The 16794-nt window shown below is 31.9% G+C and overlaps 3 protein-coding genes across 3 annotated transcripts; all 3 read left to right on the top strand.

The window, feature by feature from the left end:
* The first annotated feature begins 761 nt into the window (after positions 1–761).
* On the top strand, positions 762–2647 carry LOC101219094 (protein DETOXIFICATION 49). Its single transcript, XM_004143944.3, has one exon. The coding sequence runs from the start codon at positions 839–841 to the stop codon at positions 2441–2443; it is 1605 nt and encodes a 534-aa protein (XP_004143992.2). The 5' UTR covers positions 762–838; the 3' UTR covers positions 2444–2647.
* Positions 2648–8952: 6305 nt separating this feature from the next.
* On the top strand, positions 8953–11102 carry LOC101218860 (GDSL esterase/lipase 1). The gene is made up of 5 exons (XM_004143943.3): positions 8953–9378; positions 9456–9577; positions 9960–10190; positions 10281–10542; positions 10653–11102. The coding sequence occupies exons 1-5, from the start codon at positions 9123–9125 to the stop codon at positions 10886–10888; spliced, it is 1107 nt and encodes a 368-aa protein (XP_004143991.1). The 5' UTR covers positions 8953–9122; the 3' UTR covers positions 10889–11102.
* An 844-nt stretch (positions 11103–11946) lies between these two features.
* Positions 11947–16291, top strand: LOC101204133 (phosphatidylinositol glycan anchor biosynthesis class U protein). Its single transcript, XM_004143883.3, has 14 exons — positions 11947–12224; positions 12320–12367; positions 12478–12538; positions 12772–12804; positions 13053–13174; positions 13665–13799; positions 14069–14145; positions 14233–14498; positions 15012–15068; positions 15170–15338; positions 15454–15511; positions 15602–15687; positions 15769–15825; positions 15931–16291. Exons 1-14 carry the CDS (start codon positions 12089–12091, stop codon positions 16012–16014), a joined length of 1389 nt encoding a protein of 462 aa, XP_004143931.1. The 5' UTR covers positions 11947–12088; the 3' UTR covers positions 16015–16291.
* The last annotated feature ends 503 nt before the right edge of the window (positions 16292–16794 follow it).

Genomic DNA, 16794 nt, shown 5'->3' with positions numbered 1-16794 from the left:
GTGTCATCCCTAATAAAGACATGCATTCAGCGATTGACCAGAGTCAATTTTTGGCGAAATCGTCATCATCGACTATGATGGTTTAGTAAATTATCAAACCAGCTTCAACCATTAAGGAATACGTGTAAACCAACTGTCGATCAATTTTAATATATATTTTAAAAAATTGTTGATTTGAATTTTTATCAAATTGATTTCGATCAATCTCTCATCTTCTCCAATCAAGTGTCTTTGATTTGATTGGTGGTGTGGGCGGGTAATGTTAAAGTGAAATTTGATTGGAGGTTGTGGTTAGTTAGAGTAATAAAACAAATTAAAAATATTAAATTGTAAAAATGAGATTAAAGAGTAAAGCAAAAGATATTGAGAAAATGTGAGGTAAAAAAAAAAAGATTTTGAAAGAGTAAAGCAAAAGATATTGAAAAAATGTGAAGTAAAAAAAAAAGAATTTGAAATGTAAATTGGTAAAAGAAAGTGAAAAGGGAGGAGAGGGTTAAGGAAATAAAAGAATAATAGTGACCGACTTAACCGTCCAGTCGTTTGTATTTGTCCTCTAAGATAATTACCAATGGCAGAATTTCATTCTTTTATAACTTTCTTTATGTATTCTATTAATACTTTCTCATATAATACAAACAAAAACCCAGAAATTAATTTAAAAATATTTCAATTTTAAAAACACTATTTTCATACTTATTTCAAAGTAGAATTTTCTTGGCTCTATAAATACTCACTTAACCCATTTCATTCCCTTCACACTGACCCATCTCAGATTTGGTCTCTTACTCTCTCTCTCTCTCTCTCTCTCTCTGGAATTTTCTTGTTTCCTCCTTCGACAATGTCTAGTTCTGAATCTGAACAAGACATTCCCACACTTAAAACTCCACTGATCGAAGAAACTGAGACAAAATTCCCATATCGTTTTTCTCATGTTTTATCAGAAGCAAAATCCATAGCCGATATAGCATTTCCTATGATTCTTGTCGGCTTTTTAATGTACTCTCGTTCCATGATTTCCATGTTGTTTCTTGGTCGATTAGGTGGTTTATCCTTGGCCGGTGGTTCACTTGCTATTGGCTTTGCTAATATCACTGGCTACTCTCTTCTCTCGGGTCTTGCTATGGGTATGGAACCCATTTGTGGTCAAGCTTTTGGTGCTAAAAGATTCAAACTCTTAGGCCTTACCCTTCAAAGAACCATCATTCTTCTCTTGATTTCTTCATTACCCATTTCGTTTTTATGGTTTAATATGAAGAAAATCCTTCTCTTTTGTGGTCAAGACGTTGATATTGCTAATGAAGCTCATTCCTATATCCTCTGTTCTCTCCCTGATTTAGTTGCTCTCTCTTTTCTTCATCCTTTAAGGATTTACCTTCGTAGTCAATCCATTAATCTCCCCCTTACTTATTGTGCTATTTTAGCCATTCTATTTCACATCCCAATTAATTACTTTTTCGTCTGTGTTTTCGAATGGGGGATTCGCGGTGTCGCTTTAGGAGCCGTTTGGACTAATTTCAACTTCGTCGGATCACTCGTCGTCTTTGTCTTGTTCTCCGGCGTGTACAAGAAAACATGGCCCGGAATGTCGTCGGATTGTTTGAAAGAATGGAAATCGTTACTTGGGCTAGCAATTCCAAGCTGTATTTCGGTTTGTTTAGAATGGTGGTGGTATGAAATCATGATTTTATTAAGTGGGTTCATGTTGAATCCTCAATCCACAGTGGCTTCAATGGGGATTTTAATACAAACCACTGCTTTAATCTACATTTTCCCATCATCCTTAAGCTTTGGAGTATCAACAAGAGTGGGAAATGAATTGGGTGCAAATCATCCAAACAAAGCAAAATTAGCCGCCATTGTTGGACTCTGTATAAGCTTCTTCTTGGGAATTTCAGCATTGCTATTCGCTTTCAAAATCCGGAAAGTATGGGCGACAATGTTCACAGAAGACATACAAATAATCGAGTTAACATCGTTAATTCTTCCCATAATCGGACTCTGTGAGTTAGGGAACTGTCCACAGACGACAAGTTGTGGGGTCTTAAGAGGAACAGCAAGGCCAAAATTGGGGGCGAACATAAACTTAGGATGTTTTTATATGGTGGGAATGCCAGTGGCGATATGGCTGAGCTTTTACGGCGGTTGGGACTTCAAAGGGCTGTGGATTGGGCTGTTGGCAGCGCAGGCGAGTTGTGCAATGACGATGCTGATGGTTCTAACTCGAACCAATTGGGAAGAACAGGCGGAGAGGGCAAAGGAATTGACTAAAAATGGACTGGAGGAGATTGAGGATGATGAAGAAGAAGAAGAAGAAGAAAATCAGGAACTTGATGTTGAACAACAAGAAGCAGAAGAAGAAGCAGAAGAAGAAGATGAAGACGATGATGGTGATGAAATAAAAGAGTGTTTGAATTCAAAGCATGGAAGTGATATGATAGTGTGAAGTGAAGAGGTTGAATAAGGGTAGATTTGGGAATTTTGACACAGCTAGGAATGTTTTTTTTTTTTTTTTTTTCTTTCATTTTGAGTAAAAAAATGTTTTCTTTTTTGTATAGGGTAGAAGAAGGGTATATGAAAATGAGGACCAATTTTATTGATGGTGTTATTATCCATAGCATAGTGAATATAAATTGAGTTTCTCTCTCAATCTCTCTCTCTCTCGTCCTTTAGTAGATGTTTATTTGGGAAAAAAAGAAGAAGAAGAAGGTGGTTTCATGGTCGTCGACAATGAAATGTATATCATCAGAAAGTAATAATATAAAAAAAGTATCTCTTTTTCTAAAAAAAAATATGAATGTTTATAGTAGATTGAGTATAGTGCAATGGTTGTGTGTTAGTAGAATAATGGAATCATATATGTGGTGTTTATAGTATGGTGTTACTCCAGAGACGTTTAATCTAGTAATTTGATATCTAATTGATTTGCTTTCAATACCTAGTTTGTATATCAAAATTATAATTTATCATTCATCATTATATTTATCTCTCTTTTAATTTTCTCCCAAGATTATCTATTTCTATTCATGCTTAACTTGCGTTATAATATTGATAATTGAACTTTAAAAAAGAAAATCCAATTTGTTTAATTTCAATCCTTTTTCTTCTATTTTATAGTTTGATTATGAATAAACATCGTATATTTTTAGTTAAGAAATTTATAAATAAACATGATTTTGCATAGAATATATATAAATTGAGTGGCTCTTTTAACTTTTTTTAATTATTATTTATTTAGTTAATAAGTCTAAATTTTAGAAAGTGAAATCCTACTATAATCCCTAACAAAAATTAGTATGAAAATATAAAAGGAGAATAGGTTTTATTATTAATTGAATAATGGGTGTGCTTTGTGAATAGTTGAATATATTTGTAATTGTAGTGAAGCTTTTGATCAAGAAGGAGATAAGAATGTCAAATTTGGGTGTTGTAGTTAAAATGGAAGAGAGATTTTTAGTTAGTAAGGATCGAGAGAGTTTAGCAAATTAAAGATTGTTAATTAGTGATTAGGATATTGAATTACTCTTCTATGGTTTTAGCATTTGTATTATAACTAGGGTAAATAAAGTCTGAAGAAATGTGTTTGAATTAGGGTTGATATACACAAGAAATTTTTCTTGTTTATGCTTATTTTGAGCCAAATTTAATTTGTCGTATCCTTACACACGTGTTATCTAAATATGCATCTTTGAAAAAGACACGCCATTGTAACTTTTACGCAACTTTTTATAAGAAATGAATGTCTTACTAAACATGCATTTCAATTTCCCAAAACATGCAATAAAAGACATTCTGTTTCAACGACGAATGGACTGTCAAACGTGATTCCTCCGCTTTCTCCTCCACTTTATTCCTTTCGTCCCCCTTATTCAGTATATATCTTTTTCTCCTTCAAAAAGTCTCTAGCTACCTTTTCTCACGTTATTTTGGCTGTCATAAATTCTGATAACCGTTTGTTTGTTTTATTATTCATTCAGAGATTTTGCCTGGTGACAGTTCACTCATAATTAAATAAGAATAGAATTTATGAACTAAATCATATAATTTTGTCACATTTATACGATATAAGAAAAATGCCAATTTATTCCTCTAGTTCCATATCGAATATATTCATGTGAAGATTTTGATATATATATAACATTATGAATGGATGGACCAAAAGTTAATAACATTGTGTAAATTTAGTCTTAAAGAATTGATTTTTTTTCTTTCCATAAATGGATTTGATCTTAGCCCAAAGGCCTATACGATATATTCCTAAGCTACTCCTATACATTACTTTATATTATGATCTTTTTTCTTCTTACCGATCTACAATACAACATTAAATTATATATATTTACACTACTTGACGTTTAATACTTTGTTGTAGTTTTGAAACCCTAATTAAACATCACTCCAAAAACAAACAAACAAACCCTTAAATAAGAAAAAGGAAAATACAACAATTTTGGTTGTCATTAAATTGAAAGGGATTTTTGTATGACGAGTATTTGTGAAAGATGTCAAATTCAGGTATGATATAAATGGGAAGATGTTGTTAAAGGCGACCGTTTCTCTAAATTTACTCAAGAAATGAGCGGGTTCTGCTCTAGACATGCATTATTCTCAGTTGAGTTATATTTGAGATTCGTCTCACTCAGAGCGACACGTTTATTTGAATGTATGTTTTTCTGACAAACGTTCGTTACAACTTTAAATGTAACTTTTAATGAATGAATTTTTGCCTAAAAGAATCAAATTTCAAAGATTACACATCTCACAAAGCAATTAGATTGAATTATTCTCACAATCATCTTCTTCTAGTTAAAGCATCACTAAGTGTAAACCTTGAAATTTAGAACAAATGGAAATCAAAACTCAAACCTAATCTTTAAGGGTAAAATTTGTAACATTTTGAAATCATTTGCAATTTTCTTACAAACAGGTTGAATTCTTAACCAAGTTTCTCAAAAAAATCTTCAATGTCCAAGAAAATTATAGTTATTCTAGAAATTAACATACCTATTAATAATCATATATGATATACATTTAGAGTACATTTACAACTTTTATTTCATATACTCTCCATGCTACTCTTAGAGTCGTGATCTCTTCATATATTTTTTCCCGATTGAGGTATGTTTTAGATTAATTACTCTTATCTATTCAACTATTATTTTTAGAGTTAATCATATTAAATCAACGATATTTTGAATTGGTATTTTAACATGATGTGCTTTTGAGAATAATCTTGCATAGAAAAATTTGAAGATGCCTCATATGATGTGTTCATAATACTACATACACTGTATATCGTTCATTATTAATTAATTTTAAAATGAAACGGGCAACCCAAATTGTTGCCAAAGTTATTGAAAAAAGAAACACTTTAATTCATTCAAACAGGTTTTTAACAAATGACCAATCTTATGTAATCCACAAATGTAAAGTAAAATCAATTAATTTCAGAATCTAATTTTGAATAATCTAAGCATTTAATTTATTTGAATCAAAACTTTCCTTCAACCCCTCGTGTTTCTAAATTAACCTAAAATAAAGGTAAAACCAGTCTCATTATTTTAGATCATAACTCCATATTTAGAAACCACGTTTTGAATATGCTTATATAAAATAAATCCAAATGGTTAATAAAGAAAAATAAGAATTTTTTTTTTTTTAAATAATGATAATATTTCAGCAATCGACATTTGATTTATAAAAATAAAACCACATATGCAGCAAAATTTAATGGCTTAAGCTTTAATTCCAACATATGTATGTATGATGTTTTTAAAGGAGAAAAAATAATCTTTGAAAGAGACTTCCAAAATCTGTTTAAGATTGCTTTGTGAATTTAAAATTTAAAAGTATATATACAATCGTTTTGACTGTTTTATAAAATTAATTAATTAATTCTTGTATAAGATCATATAGAGATTTTTTCAATACAATTAATTTATTATGCAATTAGAATGTTCAATAACGTAATATATATATACATATAGTTTCACCAATAACACTAATTCTTAAACTTTCAAAATAAGTTTTATTAATACTCTCAATTCTATATTTAAAAAATTTAAGAAATTTCTCTCTTAGCCCTCTATATTTGTTTGATCGTGAACTATATATAACATATATGTCTTCTTCAATACTTTGTTATGAGTCGTCCTTTATTTCATTATTCATTTCGAAAAACTACCTAATTCAATCAACTAAAATCCATGTGATTAATAAAAATGTATTTAAATGAATTGTGGGAAAGTATTATAAGAACAAATTAAGGTATATTTTATAATAATTGAGAGAGAGAAAGAAAAAGAAATAAAATAAAAAGAAAAAGGTAGTTCGTGTTCCCAACAGCCGACATAGATATAATAAATGAAAAATGAAGCTCTAAAAACGGCAAATACAACAGCCGGCAAAAAAATTGTACCAAAATTCGTCTTTCTCTACGTCTCAAAATTTGCACCACGTGGCGTACAAACATTTCAATTAACTCTATATTATATACACACACTCACACTCTAATTTCCTTTTTATTTTAACTTTTTAGTCGGCTTATTAAAATGCACATTTCCAAAAAAATAAGTCTGCTCAAAGTCTTATTAATGTAAGTTTCACGTGAAGCTTTGTCAATCCTATGAATATATATATACGATATTTACCAAATTTCATCCATCTAATTTCAATATAATTAACATCATTTTTCATTCTATTATTGTCGTATTAAAAAAAGTAACGTTCAAAATAAGTTAACCTAAATTTAATTTAACGATAATTGGATTTAAATGTCGTTGGACTATTTTTTTAAAAATAAAACGTAGTATATATATTATTTATAGTACAAGTTGGAGGGAAAAGTGAAATATTTTGTAAATTAGTTTCATGTGAACCTAAAAGCTGTGATATAATTTGCATGTATATTATATAAATATATATAACTGAGAGAAGGATATGAACTTGTGAACCCTAATCCTAGATCTATACTAACTAGAGATTAGTCATAGATTTAAATTATTTGTTCATGCATGTATGTTGCCATGTTGAGAGTAACAAAAGAAAATTATTGTTTAAATTTAATAATTTAAAATGGAAATTTAAATTTATTAAAATATTGATTTTGTCATTAAAATTTTAACTTTAGTATATACAATAATAATATAATTAGTATTTGGTTTTTTTGTTTTATTGTCATTCCTATTCAATTCACAATTTGGTAAGGTAGGGTCAAAATTAAATTTTAATTATTGGTTTATTGAATCTACCAAAACTAATGTGATTATATATTATCATCGGTACTGAAGTCACTTTTCAAAATTCATTCTAAATTGTTTTGTTTTGTTTTGTTCCATTATATATATAATTTGACATTGAAAGGTTGTTTTGTTTTTCTTTTAAAATTGTTAGTTGTGTTAAATATAATATCATTGTTCATTGTTAATGTCCTATAACAACAATCCCTAATTCTGTGGTTTGGATAATATAAATTATTATTGTGATTTATAGGTCTAAAATTTGAAATTTCAACCCCTAATTAATAAGGGTATATTTAATGTCACATCACCATTTCAATGAAAAAAAATATATCACTTCTACCTCAATGTGAGCTCAATATATCTCTTTTCTTTGGGTTCACTGTCTTGATTCTCATTTAAAATGAAAAATACAAATTTATATGTTATGATATGATACCATATTAGATAAAAATATGTGGCCCATCTTAAAACTAAATTGACGATAGAAAGAGTAACCATCATGTGTTACAGCGATATGTAATGTTTCCTAGCTCGTCATTCCATAGTTGATCTTCAACACAAGTTGACAAGCAATTTGAGGGACAAAAAATTGTGTGTGTTTATCTCTTTCTTAAAATGTTAAATTTACAACAAGTGCTTTGATTTGAATGCCAATTCAATGAGTATGTTATCGCTATTACGAGGGTTTTTAATAAACAAAGGTGTTGCGAAGGCTCAACCTTCTTAATTACCTCCTCTCTCAGATCGAGCGGTATCCTCCCTCGACGACCACACATGAAAGTTGTGAATTCAGATGTTGCTTGGAATCATGACATGGAGATACGAGCAGTTTAGTCGGGTGCTTCAAAATCATCTAAGACATACTTTGGCTTATTGATCTAAAATTCACTTCTTGATGCTATGAGGTCAAGGTTCTATTGAAGTACCTGATGAATGAGTATATATACACAATAGTCCGGAGAATATTCCCCTTGGCTCCATATTCTAAACCTCCTAACTGAACCTAACTACTTCGAGATTGATAATTCACTTAATGACGAAGCTTTTAATATCTTTACAATTATCTCTTTCTTCACATCCATGAGGCTAACTTCAGTATGCATAAAAACTGGGAATTGTTTTTTCTTTCATGCTTGTCGTTATATAATGCTGTGGCTTTGGAAGGAGCATGTGTCTACCCTTTTCACATACCCTTTACCTTTAGTAATTTACCAATTATTTGACTGTGTCACGGAATGTTGGATGTTCTTCACTGTCCTTATTTGGTAATTTCTCTATTAATTATTTAAAAAGAAAAACTAAAAAACTAATCTTGATCATGTGTAACCATTGCCTCTGGGCCAAAAAGATTTAGAACAAGTAATTGGGCTTTGCGCCCTAGGCTCAATTCAAAATGGATCCTATCTGACTTGGTTTGTATTTGTATGTACTTTTTAGATTTTTGTAATTTCTTGACAAAGGTGTTTTGTAAATTAGACTACTGTATTTGTGGGTGTTTTTTATGGATTCCGCTTTCGGTTTTCTTTTTCTTCTTTTTACTGATGATTTTTCTGCAGAGGCCTTTATGATTGATGGAATATAATTTTGCTCTACCACCATAATTTTCTCACCATTTGTAATGAAGTCTATCATAGATAAAAATATAGTAGAACGTTTTGAAGTAAGGAGAATGTTAGATTTCACATATTTGTAAGGAGCGATAGGAACATATCTTGATATATCAAGAAGTTAGATACTAGTTAAATACTAAGTTCTAAGGTGTGGTTGACTAAGAAACTTCAAAGTCAATATATTTCTTCAAAACTCAATTATATCAGCAAAAGGTTGTAGTCGCTGTAGAAACATATTTTGGGCAAAAACATTGTAGTGAAAGAGAAATAAAATATGATGAGAAACTCAATAAAGTTGGTTTTATGTGGATTGTTGTTGTTGTGCAGTTTGGGAATAATACAAATATGTGAAGCGTTGGGAAAAGATCATCCTCTGTTTGTGTTTGGGGATTCAATTTATGATGTTGGAAATAACAATTACATAAACACAACCACCATTTCTCAGGCCAATTTCCCACCCTACGGCCAAACTTTCTTCAGATTTCCCACCGGAAGATTCTCCGATGGCAGAGTCATTCCTGATTTCATTGGTATATAATATAATGCAACAATATTTACATTTTTTTTTTGTATTTTATTGATTGATTAGTTGATTTTTATTTTGTAGCTGAATATGCAAAGTTGCCATTAATTCTGCCATATCTTTATCCGGGCATTAAGGATTTTGTTAAAGGAGTAAATTTTGCATCTGGAGGAGCTGGAGTTCTTGACACAACTTTCCCTGGATATGTAACACTATTTTCTCTCCCACTCTCTTTTATGTATCACGCTATCTCTTAATTCATGTCAGTTTGAGCTTAAATCGATGCTGAAAAACAACTTTCCCTGTAGGGTTTTTTTTTGTCGGTTGGAAATTGTCACTTTTAGAGAGGTTTCTGATCGGTGGGTTTTGGTCGCTTTTGTGACTTGAAAGTGAGAAGACGAAGATTACAAAGAAAATAACTAGAAAGGAAGAAGACTGGAGGGGAGAGAGGGGGAAGGAGGAACATAATTTTCCTTTTTTTAAAAAAACTGATATAGATTTTTGGAAAAGGTTATATGTGACGAAGGAGTAGATGCTAACAAAAATGTTAGAAATTCCCCCCCCTAAGATGTGGCGATTTTTTTTCAGGTGGTAACCTTGAGAAGGCAGGTGAATTATTTCAAAGAAATGGAAAGGAGTTTGAGGAAGAAACTTGGAACTTCAAAAACAAAGAAATTACTATCAAAAGCCGTTTACTTAATCGCCATTGGAAGCGGTGACTATGATGCTTTTGATCCAAAATCCAATTCACTTTATCAATCTTACACAACACAACAGTATGTTGATTTAGTGATTGGAAACATGACCAGTTTCATCGAAGTAAACACATAAAATTTCAAATTAATGTTCTTGCTTTCGTTTTATTCTGTATTATCTTTGATTTGAGTTTTAGTTTTAATTACTTTTTAGGAAATTTACAAGACAGGAGGTAGGAAATTTTCAGTGCTAAATATTGGGCCTATTGATCATTTGCCTGCTGTACAAGAAGCTATTATATCTCATTACAGAACTCCAGCTTGGATGGAACAATTCAAGCAATTTATTGGTTTGCACAATGAAAAACTACCTAAAGCACTTCAAAACCTTGCACAAAAGTTTAAAGGACTTCTATATTCTCATACTGATTTCCACACTGCTATCAGTAACATAATCCACCACCCAACAAAATACGGTACGTTGAATTTGTATAAAGTGGTTATCAAGGGCACATAGAATTTCCAATCTGTTTATAAGGTCGTCATAGTGTGGTTGCTCCTAATAATTGACAAATTGTTTGAAAAGGAATGAAAGAAGTGAAGAGTGGATGCTGTGGAAGTGGGGCATTTAGAGGAAAGAGTAGCTGTGGAGGTATGAGAGGCATAAAAGAATATGAGTTATGTGAAAATCCAGAGGAGCATGTGTTTTTTGATGCCAACCATGGAACTGATAGAATATACAAGTTTGTAGCAGAAATGATGTGGACTGGGACTTCAAATATTACCACTCCTATCAATCTCAACTCCTTATTCTACATGTAATATAATGAAAATCAATGTAGTACAAGTACTGTATAAACCAGTTTAAGTAGAGCCTCATATCAATGTTCTGTATGAAACATTCTGCACTCCTGGTATGCCCTATTTTACCTTTTTTTTCCTATGCACATGGTGAAGAAAGTGTCAATGTCTTGTACTTTACGTGTAATTCATGGCTTATCCTCCTATATCCAGTCCATAGAGATCGTCAAGTAAACATGTGATTCACTGCCAACAACTCTTCACATGAACAAAATTCAATCAAAATGTCTTGGCAAAAAACAGTACCTCCATGGGACTGACTTCTTTTGTTCAAGTAAACTGCAAGAAAGACTAATCAAGAAAGAAATATTTCTTTCTTTTCTCTTAAGAGCTTGCTCTGATATGTTCATGCATGTCATGGAGGAAGGTAATCAAAGCAACTGAATCTAACACTCATCCACTGGTATCTACCTAAGCTTTAACGTTGATATCAATGATAAACAAATATCGCCAATATCTTCCTATTTATATCATTGATATCATTAACTTATATATGTGATAAATGAACATCGTTAATACCTACCTAAGTCATACTACCAATATCACATATTATTGAGATCATCAACATTTAAGTTATGTCAATCATATGTGAGGATATAACTGATTTGTGGATATATTATCGATATCTACCTAAATTATATCACTAATATCATAGATTTTAAACTCTAAAATTACTAAACTATTAATAGTTTCTATTTTTGAATTTTTTTTTAAATTTAATGTTATATTTTAAAGTTTTTGAATTATTTCTTTAACTTTTTAAAATTTAAAGATACTTTTTTACCCAAAATACAAAATTTAAGAGTGTTTTTCATTTTTGTATAATTAATACTTAAAATTAAATTAGTAATAGGAGAATGGTCATGAACAGAAAAAAAGTGACAATATTTATAAAATATATTACTATTAACTATAAAATAATAAAAGTTATTTTCAATATAGTAAAAATAATTAAAATTATTTAAGTTTTGTTTTTTAAAATAATTTTTTAGTAACGATAATAACATATATTTTTTTTTTAAAAAAGAGTTTTTTTGTAGCGTCGCAGAGAGGGCGCCCAAAAGAAAACTGGCGGAGCTTTGTGCTTCAACCTTCTCCTCCGATCGCCTGCAGTCTACCGCACGCCATCGACCGCCGCGGAAGGAACAAATTGAAGATAAAATGAAGAAAAAGAAAGGAAATTTTTGGATATGGATGATGTTGTCAGTGATTTTCAGGCTCCTTATGATATATTTTCCCAATCTGAATCTGTCCTCTCGGCCCGAGGTCGCCACTTCTCTAACCAGCATTCATCGATGTACTTTACTCTCTCTTTTATCTGGAGATTCTAGTTATGCTTGAGTCTAACGTAATTTATGCTCATGAGTTTTGCTTCTCTTTAATGTTTTGCAGTGGCTGAGGGTTACTGGTTGAAACAGTCGTCAATGTCTCCCTATACAGGTTTTCCTGTTTCCCTTTTGTATTCGATCCAAATCATTGCTTCTGAAGTTGGCTGATTGTGTTTGGTTATCTCTGATAGTGAGAATGACTTTGCCTATTTGTTTGAGTAGGATCTATGTATCATGGTTCTCCTCTGTTACTGTCTCTTCTAGGGCCATTGACTGTCAAAAGGTAAGAATCAACCTCCAAATGAAATGTGATATTGAATTTCAGTTTAGTGTTTGATTTCTTTCTATAGTTGTGACTTAACTGAGTACTTCAATTTAAAGAATTTCGGGCTGTGCATTGTGTAACTTAAGAATTTCTGGATTACTGGACAGTTAAGCTTGTCAATGCATAGACTGTAATGCCTGATTTTGTTGGGATTTCTGATACTCTATGATGATTGTTTAATGATGATGCAGGATTGAAGGGCAACCAGACCATCTTTTATGCAGGTGAATTTTGCATTTCTTTTATTTGCGACTAAGATTGATTTATCCACTCGAGAGGTTGTTATTAAACATTTGATAGTGAATGGGTTTCAGTGAAGATTTGTTTTAGAATTCGTCTTGGACATCGTGCTGTGTACTTTTTGTAACTAACTTATTTGTGAAATTTTCTTCTTCAAGGTTTAAGATTTTTATTTAGTTAAGATAGATCTGTTATATATTCAGGCTGTTAATATAAATGTATTGTTGGATAGTTTTGCTTTTGTGGTTGCAGATGTTCTGAGTGCATTGCTAATTCGTGGAACTGGTCAGAATCTTCAGAGGGCATACTATCGAAGTTTGAAACTACTAAAAGTTAACTTATCAAAAAGTTCAGGTACTTGTCAACTGTTAGAACTGCAGTTTCACTATCTAGTTATATTTGCTTGACCTATGTGTGGTTACAGTAGATTCTTACAAAACGATGGAGCTTAGCAATGAGGATTTGGGATTCACTTGTTAGGACGCCTCAGCAATACTGAAATTCAAAAAAGCATTGCGTTCTTATAAGTTACGAAGGGAGCATTTGTGAGAAACACATGAAACATGGCTTTTTGATTGATGTAGTAATAGGAATAGTATGCACACACACACATACATATTAATTTTTCTTTTAGGAATGAAATTACAAACGGGGAAGTTCTGTTTTCTGGACGAGATCAGTATAGATAGATCTGGTTTCTCTTATATAGTTTGTTTTTTTGCATCGCGGTTCAAATGAGTACAGCCTTTTGATCTGGATATATATCAACATACTTGTATATGTGTTACATTCCTTTCTTTTATTATTTGCTTATCAGTAATGCCATTCTTTTTAATGATAACAGAGATCTTCCCAGCTGGAGATATTGCTTCTCTTGTGTACGTATGGAATCCTTTCACAATAGTTGCATGTGTGGGTTTGTCCACATCTCCAATCGAGAATCTAGCCATTGTCCTTACTCTTTATGGAGCATCAAAAGGCAAGAAGTTGGCAGTCTTTGCTTTGTAACAACAATTTTTTCTCTTCTGTCTTTTGAAAAAGCCCAATTTCTAGAATTAATTTCACCGAAGCTTCAATGGTTCCATTGTCATATTGAAGTAGCAGCATTACGCTATATGTATATCACTTATTAGATTACCACAAATCACATGTCTTTGGGACTGAAAATATGTATTTTATATTTATTATGATTTTTTTTTTAAAAAAATTGAACATTCCGTTTGATAAGATGCATCTCATGTAGTACAGGACAAGTTCCGTTGGCTGCTTTTGGATTTGTCATGGCAACCCATCTATCTCTTTATCCTGTAATTCTGATAATTCCGGTATGATAGTTCTGTCTAAGGTTTTTGTAAGCCAATATTTGATGTGGATTCTTCTAATACTAGTTGTCATGGTCTCCTTCCCCCCAGGTAGTTCTTCTATTAGGCAATGGCTTAGATGCTCCTCCTAGGAAATTCTTCTTTGAAAGGAGTTGTAGTAGAGTCGTTGAACAACCTTCAAATGATAGCTGTGGTCAGCAAGAGGAAGTGATCAATCAGCCTAAAGTACCAAATGGTTTCTCACTGAGACCAGTCATGTATTTCTTATTATGGGTTTCTGTATTTTCTGCTTATATGCTGCTTCTCTGTGGTGTATCTCTCAAACAGTTTGGTGGACTCTGGGAGATGTTTAGAAGGTATGATTTTTTTTATTTAAAATCTTCCATCTTATCTTTGTTAATGCCTATTTACGCTTCGCATTTATTTTACCAGAATGCTTCTATCCCTGTTTTATCCAGTTCACTACTAGTCTCATCGTGATAAGTAATGAATATGGAACATTTCAGATCCTCCCTCACCCTCCCTTGGTCTTAAAGAGGATGGGGAGGTGTCACTTAGCAAACTGCTAGTCGGCGTCCACAATATTGTGTAGTGTGCTCATTATCACACCAAAATATGAAAGTAAAAAGTCAAGTAACCTGGTGCGGCTGATGAACAATAACACATAGTTGTTTGTTGAACAATATTTTTCTAATATGTCCATGAAAGTTAAATCCACCTATGAGAAAGTTGGGTTCTTTTATATCAATGTTTTAGGTTCTTAAGGTAATCCCACTTATTACCATGTAACTAACATGAGCTTGAAATGTTATTCTGAGTATACAGCATATGTATTACTTAGCTAATGAATGTATTGCGGGTTACTGCAGCACATATGGCTTTATTCTCACCGTGCAAGATTTGTCCCCTAATATTGGAGTTCTATGGTGAGTTCAACAAAACGTTAGATGCTTTAAAAAGCTATTTCTATGCATAAAGTACTGTGCGAGTCTAACTACCAACTGATCTGTTTGAATGTTTATTACAGGTACCTTTTTGCAGAAGTGTTTGAGTTCTTCAGGGACTTCTATTTAATAGTGTTTCATATCAACATTTTGTTTATGATATTGCCATTGTCCATACGTCTCTGCCATCGACCTTTGTTTCTGGCTTTTGTGCTTCTTTCTATTTCCGCCATGTTGAAGTCTTACCCTTCGGTATCCTCTGGTTTTATCTCATAACTTTATTTATCACTAATATTTATCATACACTTTTTTACATCAAACTCTGAGTTGAATAGGTAATCTTTCTTGTTGTTTCAACTTCTTTTAGGTGGGAGACTCAGCTTTGTACTTAAGTTTTATGGGATTGTTTGTAGACGTATTGGTCGGTAGGTACTTGTTTGGTTCTGGTTACTGCGCTTCCAACCTCATCTGATTCTTTAATCAATTTTGACCCCATACCTATGGTACATATACAGATTTGGAGTTCTCATTCTTTCTATTCTGTGGGTATATTGGGATTTCCCTGCTCAGCCCTGTGATGCACAACCTTTGGATATGGAGGGTATGCCTTCTTTGACTCTAATATTAATTTGAAATGGAAAGACCTGAACTCTTTTAACCAAACAAGTTCACAAAATTGCAGGGGACTGGCAATGCAAATTTCTACTTTGCAAATGCCATGGCTTATGCTTGCTTCCAGGTTCGTCTTTCTCTGCTGCTCCAATGTACAATTTGCACTTCAATATCGCAAAAATTTGTTCAATGTTAAGTAATTTTGTGGGTCACTGCTTGTTTTGGCGTACAGATCGTTCTAGTGGTTGAGAGTGTAAGTACAATGCTGAATCATGATCGGAAGCTAAGGAAGCTATCTGCAGTGAAGCTTTCATGATAGATAGTTTAAACTCCAAATTATAGGACTCAAAACCTCAAAGAAAAATTACCCTTTCGTAATGGGAAAAGAATTATTGATTACCACCTACCTTAACTTTGAACCTCTTTTTTCTCATCAAATTAAAGCTGGTAAGATCAATTACCATATACTAATATGTACTTTTTTGTAGACGTTTTTGTACTCTTTTTTTTTTTTTTTTTAGTGTTGACGTTTTCTTGTTACATGGTTTGAGAATATTTTTTTGTAAAATCGGAGTACTCGATTGTTTTGATCATGTGATGCAGTAGTTGGCCAAAGCTAAAATTTCCACGTCGGTTAAAATATAAGTCACATGCTAATTAAAATTGGCAGATATATTTGAAAAAATGTTTAATTTAAGTAGATGGTAATTATTATTTGAAAAGGGTCAGTTAACCATACTAAATAATTTGAGGACAGAATAAAAATTGAGCCATGTCAAACATACAGTATCAAATATATGAAATGAGAAATAGAGACCCAAAAACTAGAAATATACGGTAACTCACTACTTTGGATCCAATAATATGTTAAATGATGAACAAATATTCGGCCACGATCGTAACATATAAAGACACCAAAATGATCGAATAACACATATATAGTTGTTACCCATGAATTAGAGAAACACGGAAACCTCTCTAGGAATATACTCAGGGAAACATTTTAAATTATATTTAGGTCACGGTTATTTGATTACAAATTGATGAATCAATCGTAATGGACTTTTATTATGATAGTAATTAGATTGCTTTTGAA

Source organism: Cucumis sativus, chromosome 5 (genome assembly GCF_000004075.3).
Source record: "Cucumis sativus cultivar 9930 chromosome 5, Cucumber_9930_V3, whole genome shotgun sequence".
Lineage (NCBI taxonomy): Eukaryota > Viridiplantae > Streptophyta > Magnoliopsida > Cucurbitales > Cucurbitaceae > Cucumis > Cucumis sativus.
This window is presented reverse-complemented; position numbering and strand designations above follow the sequence as displayed.

Excerpts from the sequence above, each read along its gene's own strand:
- LOC101219094 (XM_004143944.3), top strand. The coding sequence starts at position 839 with ATGTCTAGTTCTGAATCTGAACAAGACATTCCCACACTTAAAACTCCA.
- LOC101218860 (XM_004143943.3), top strand. The coding sequence starts at position 9,123 with ATGATGAGAAACTCAATAAAGTTGGTTTTATGTGGATTGTTGTTGTTG. Across the intron at positions 9,578-9,959 it reads ACACAACTTTCCCTGGATAT|GTGGTAACCTTGAGAAGGCA; the intron begins GTAACACTATTT and ends ATTTTTTTTCAG. Across the intron at positions 10,543-10,652 it reads CCACCACCCAACAAAATACG|GAATGAAAGAAGTGAAGAGT; the intron begins GTACGTTGAATT and ends TTGTTTGAAAAG.
- LOC101204133 (XM_004143883.3), top strand. The coding sequence starts at position 12,089 with ATGAAGAAAAAGAAAGGAAATTTTTGGATATGGATGATGTTGTCAGTG. Across the intron at positions 14,146-14,232 it reads CTGTAATTCTGATAATTCCG|GTAGTTCTTCTATTAGGCAA; the intron begins GTATGATAGTTC and ends CCTTCCCCCCAG. Across the intron at positions 15,512-15,601 it reads GTTTGTAGACGTATTGGTCG|ATTTGGAGTTCTCATTCTTT; the intron begins GTAGGTACTTGT and ends GTACATATACAG.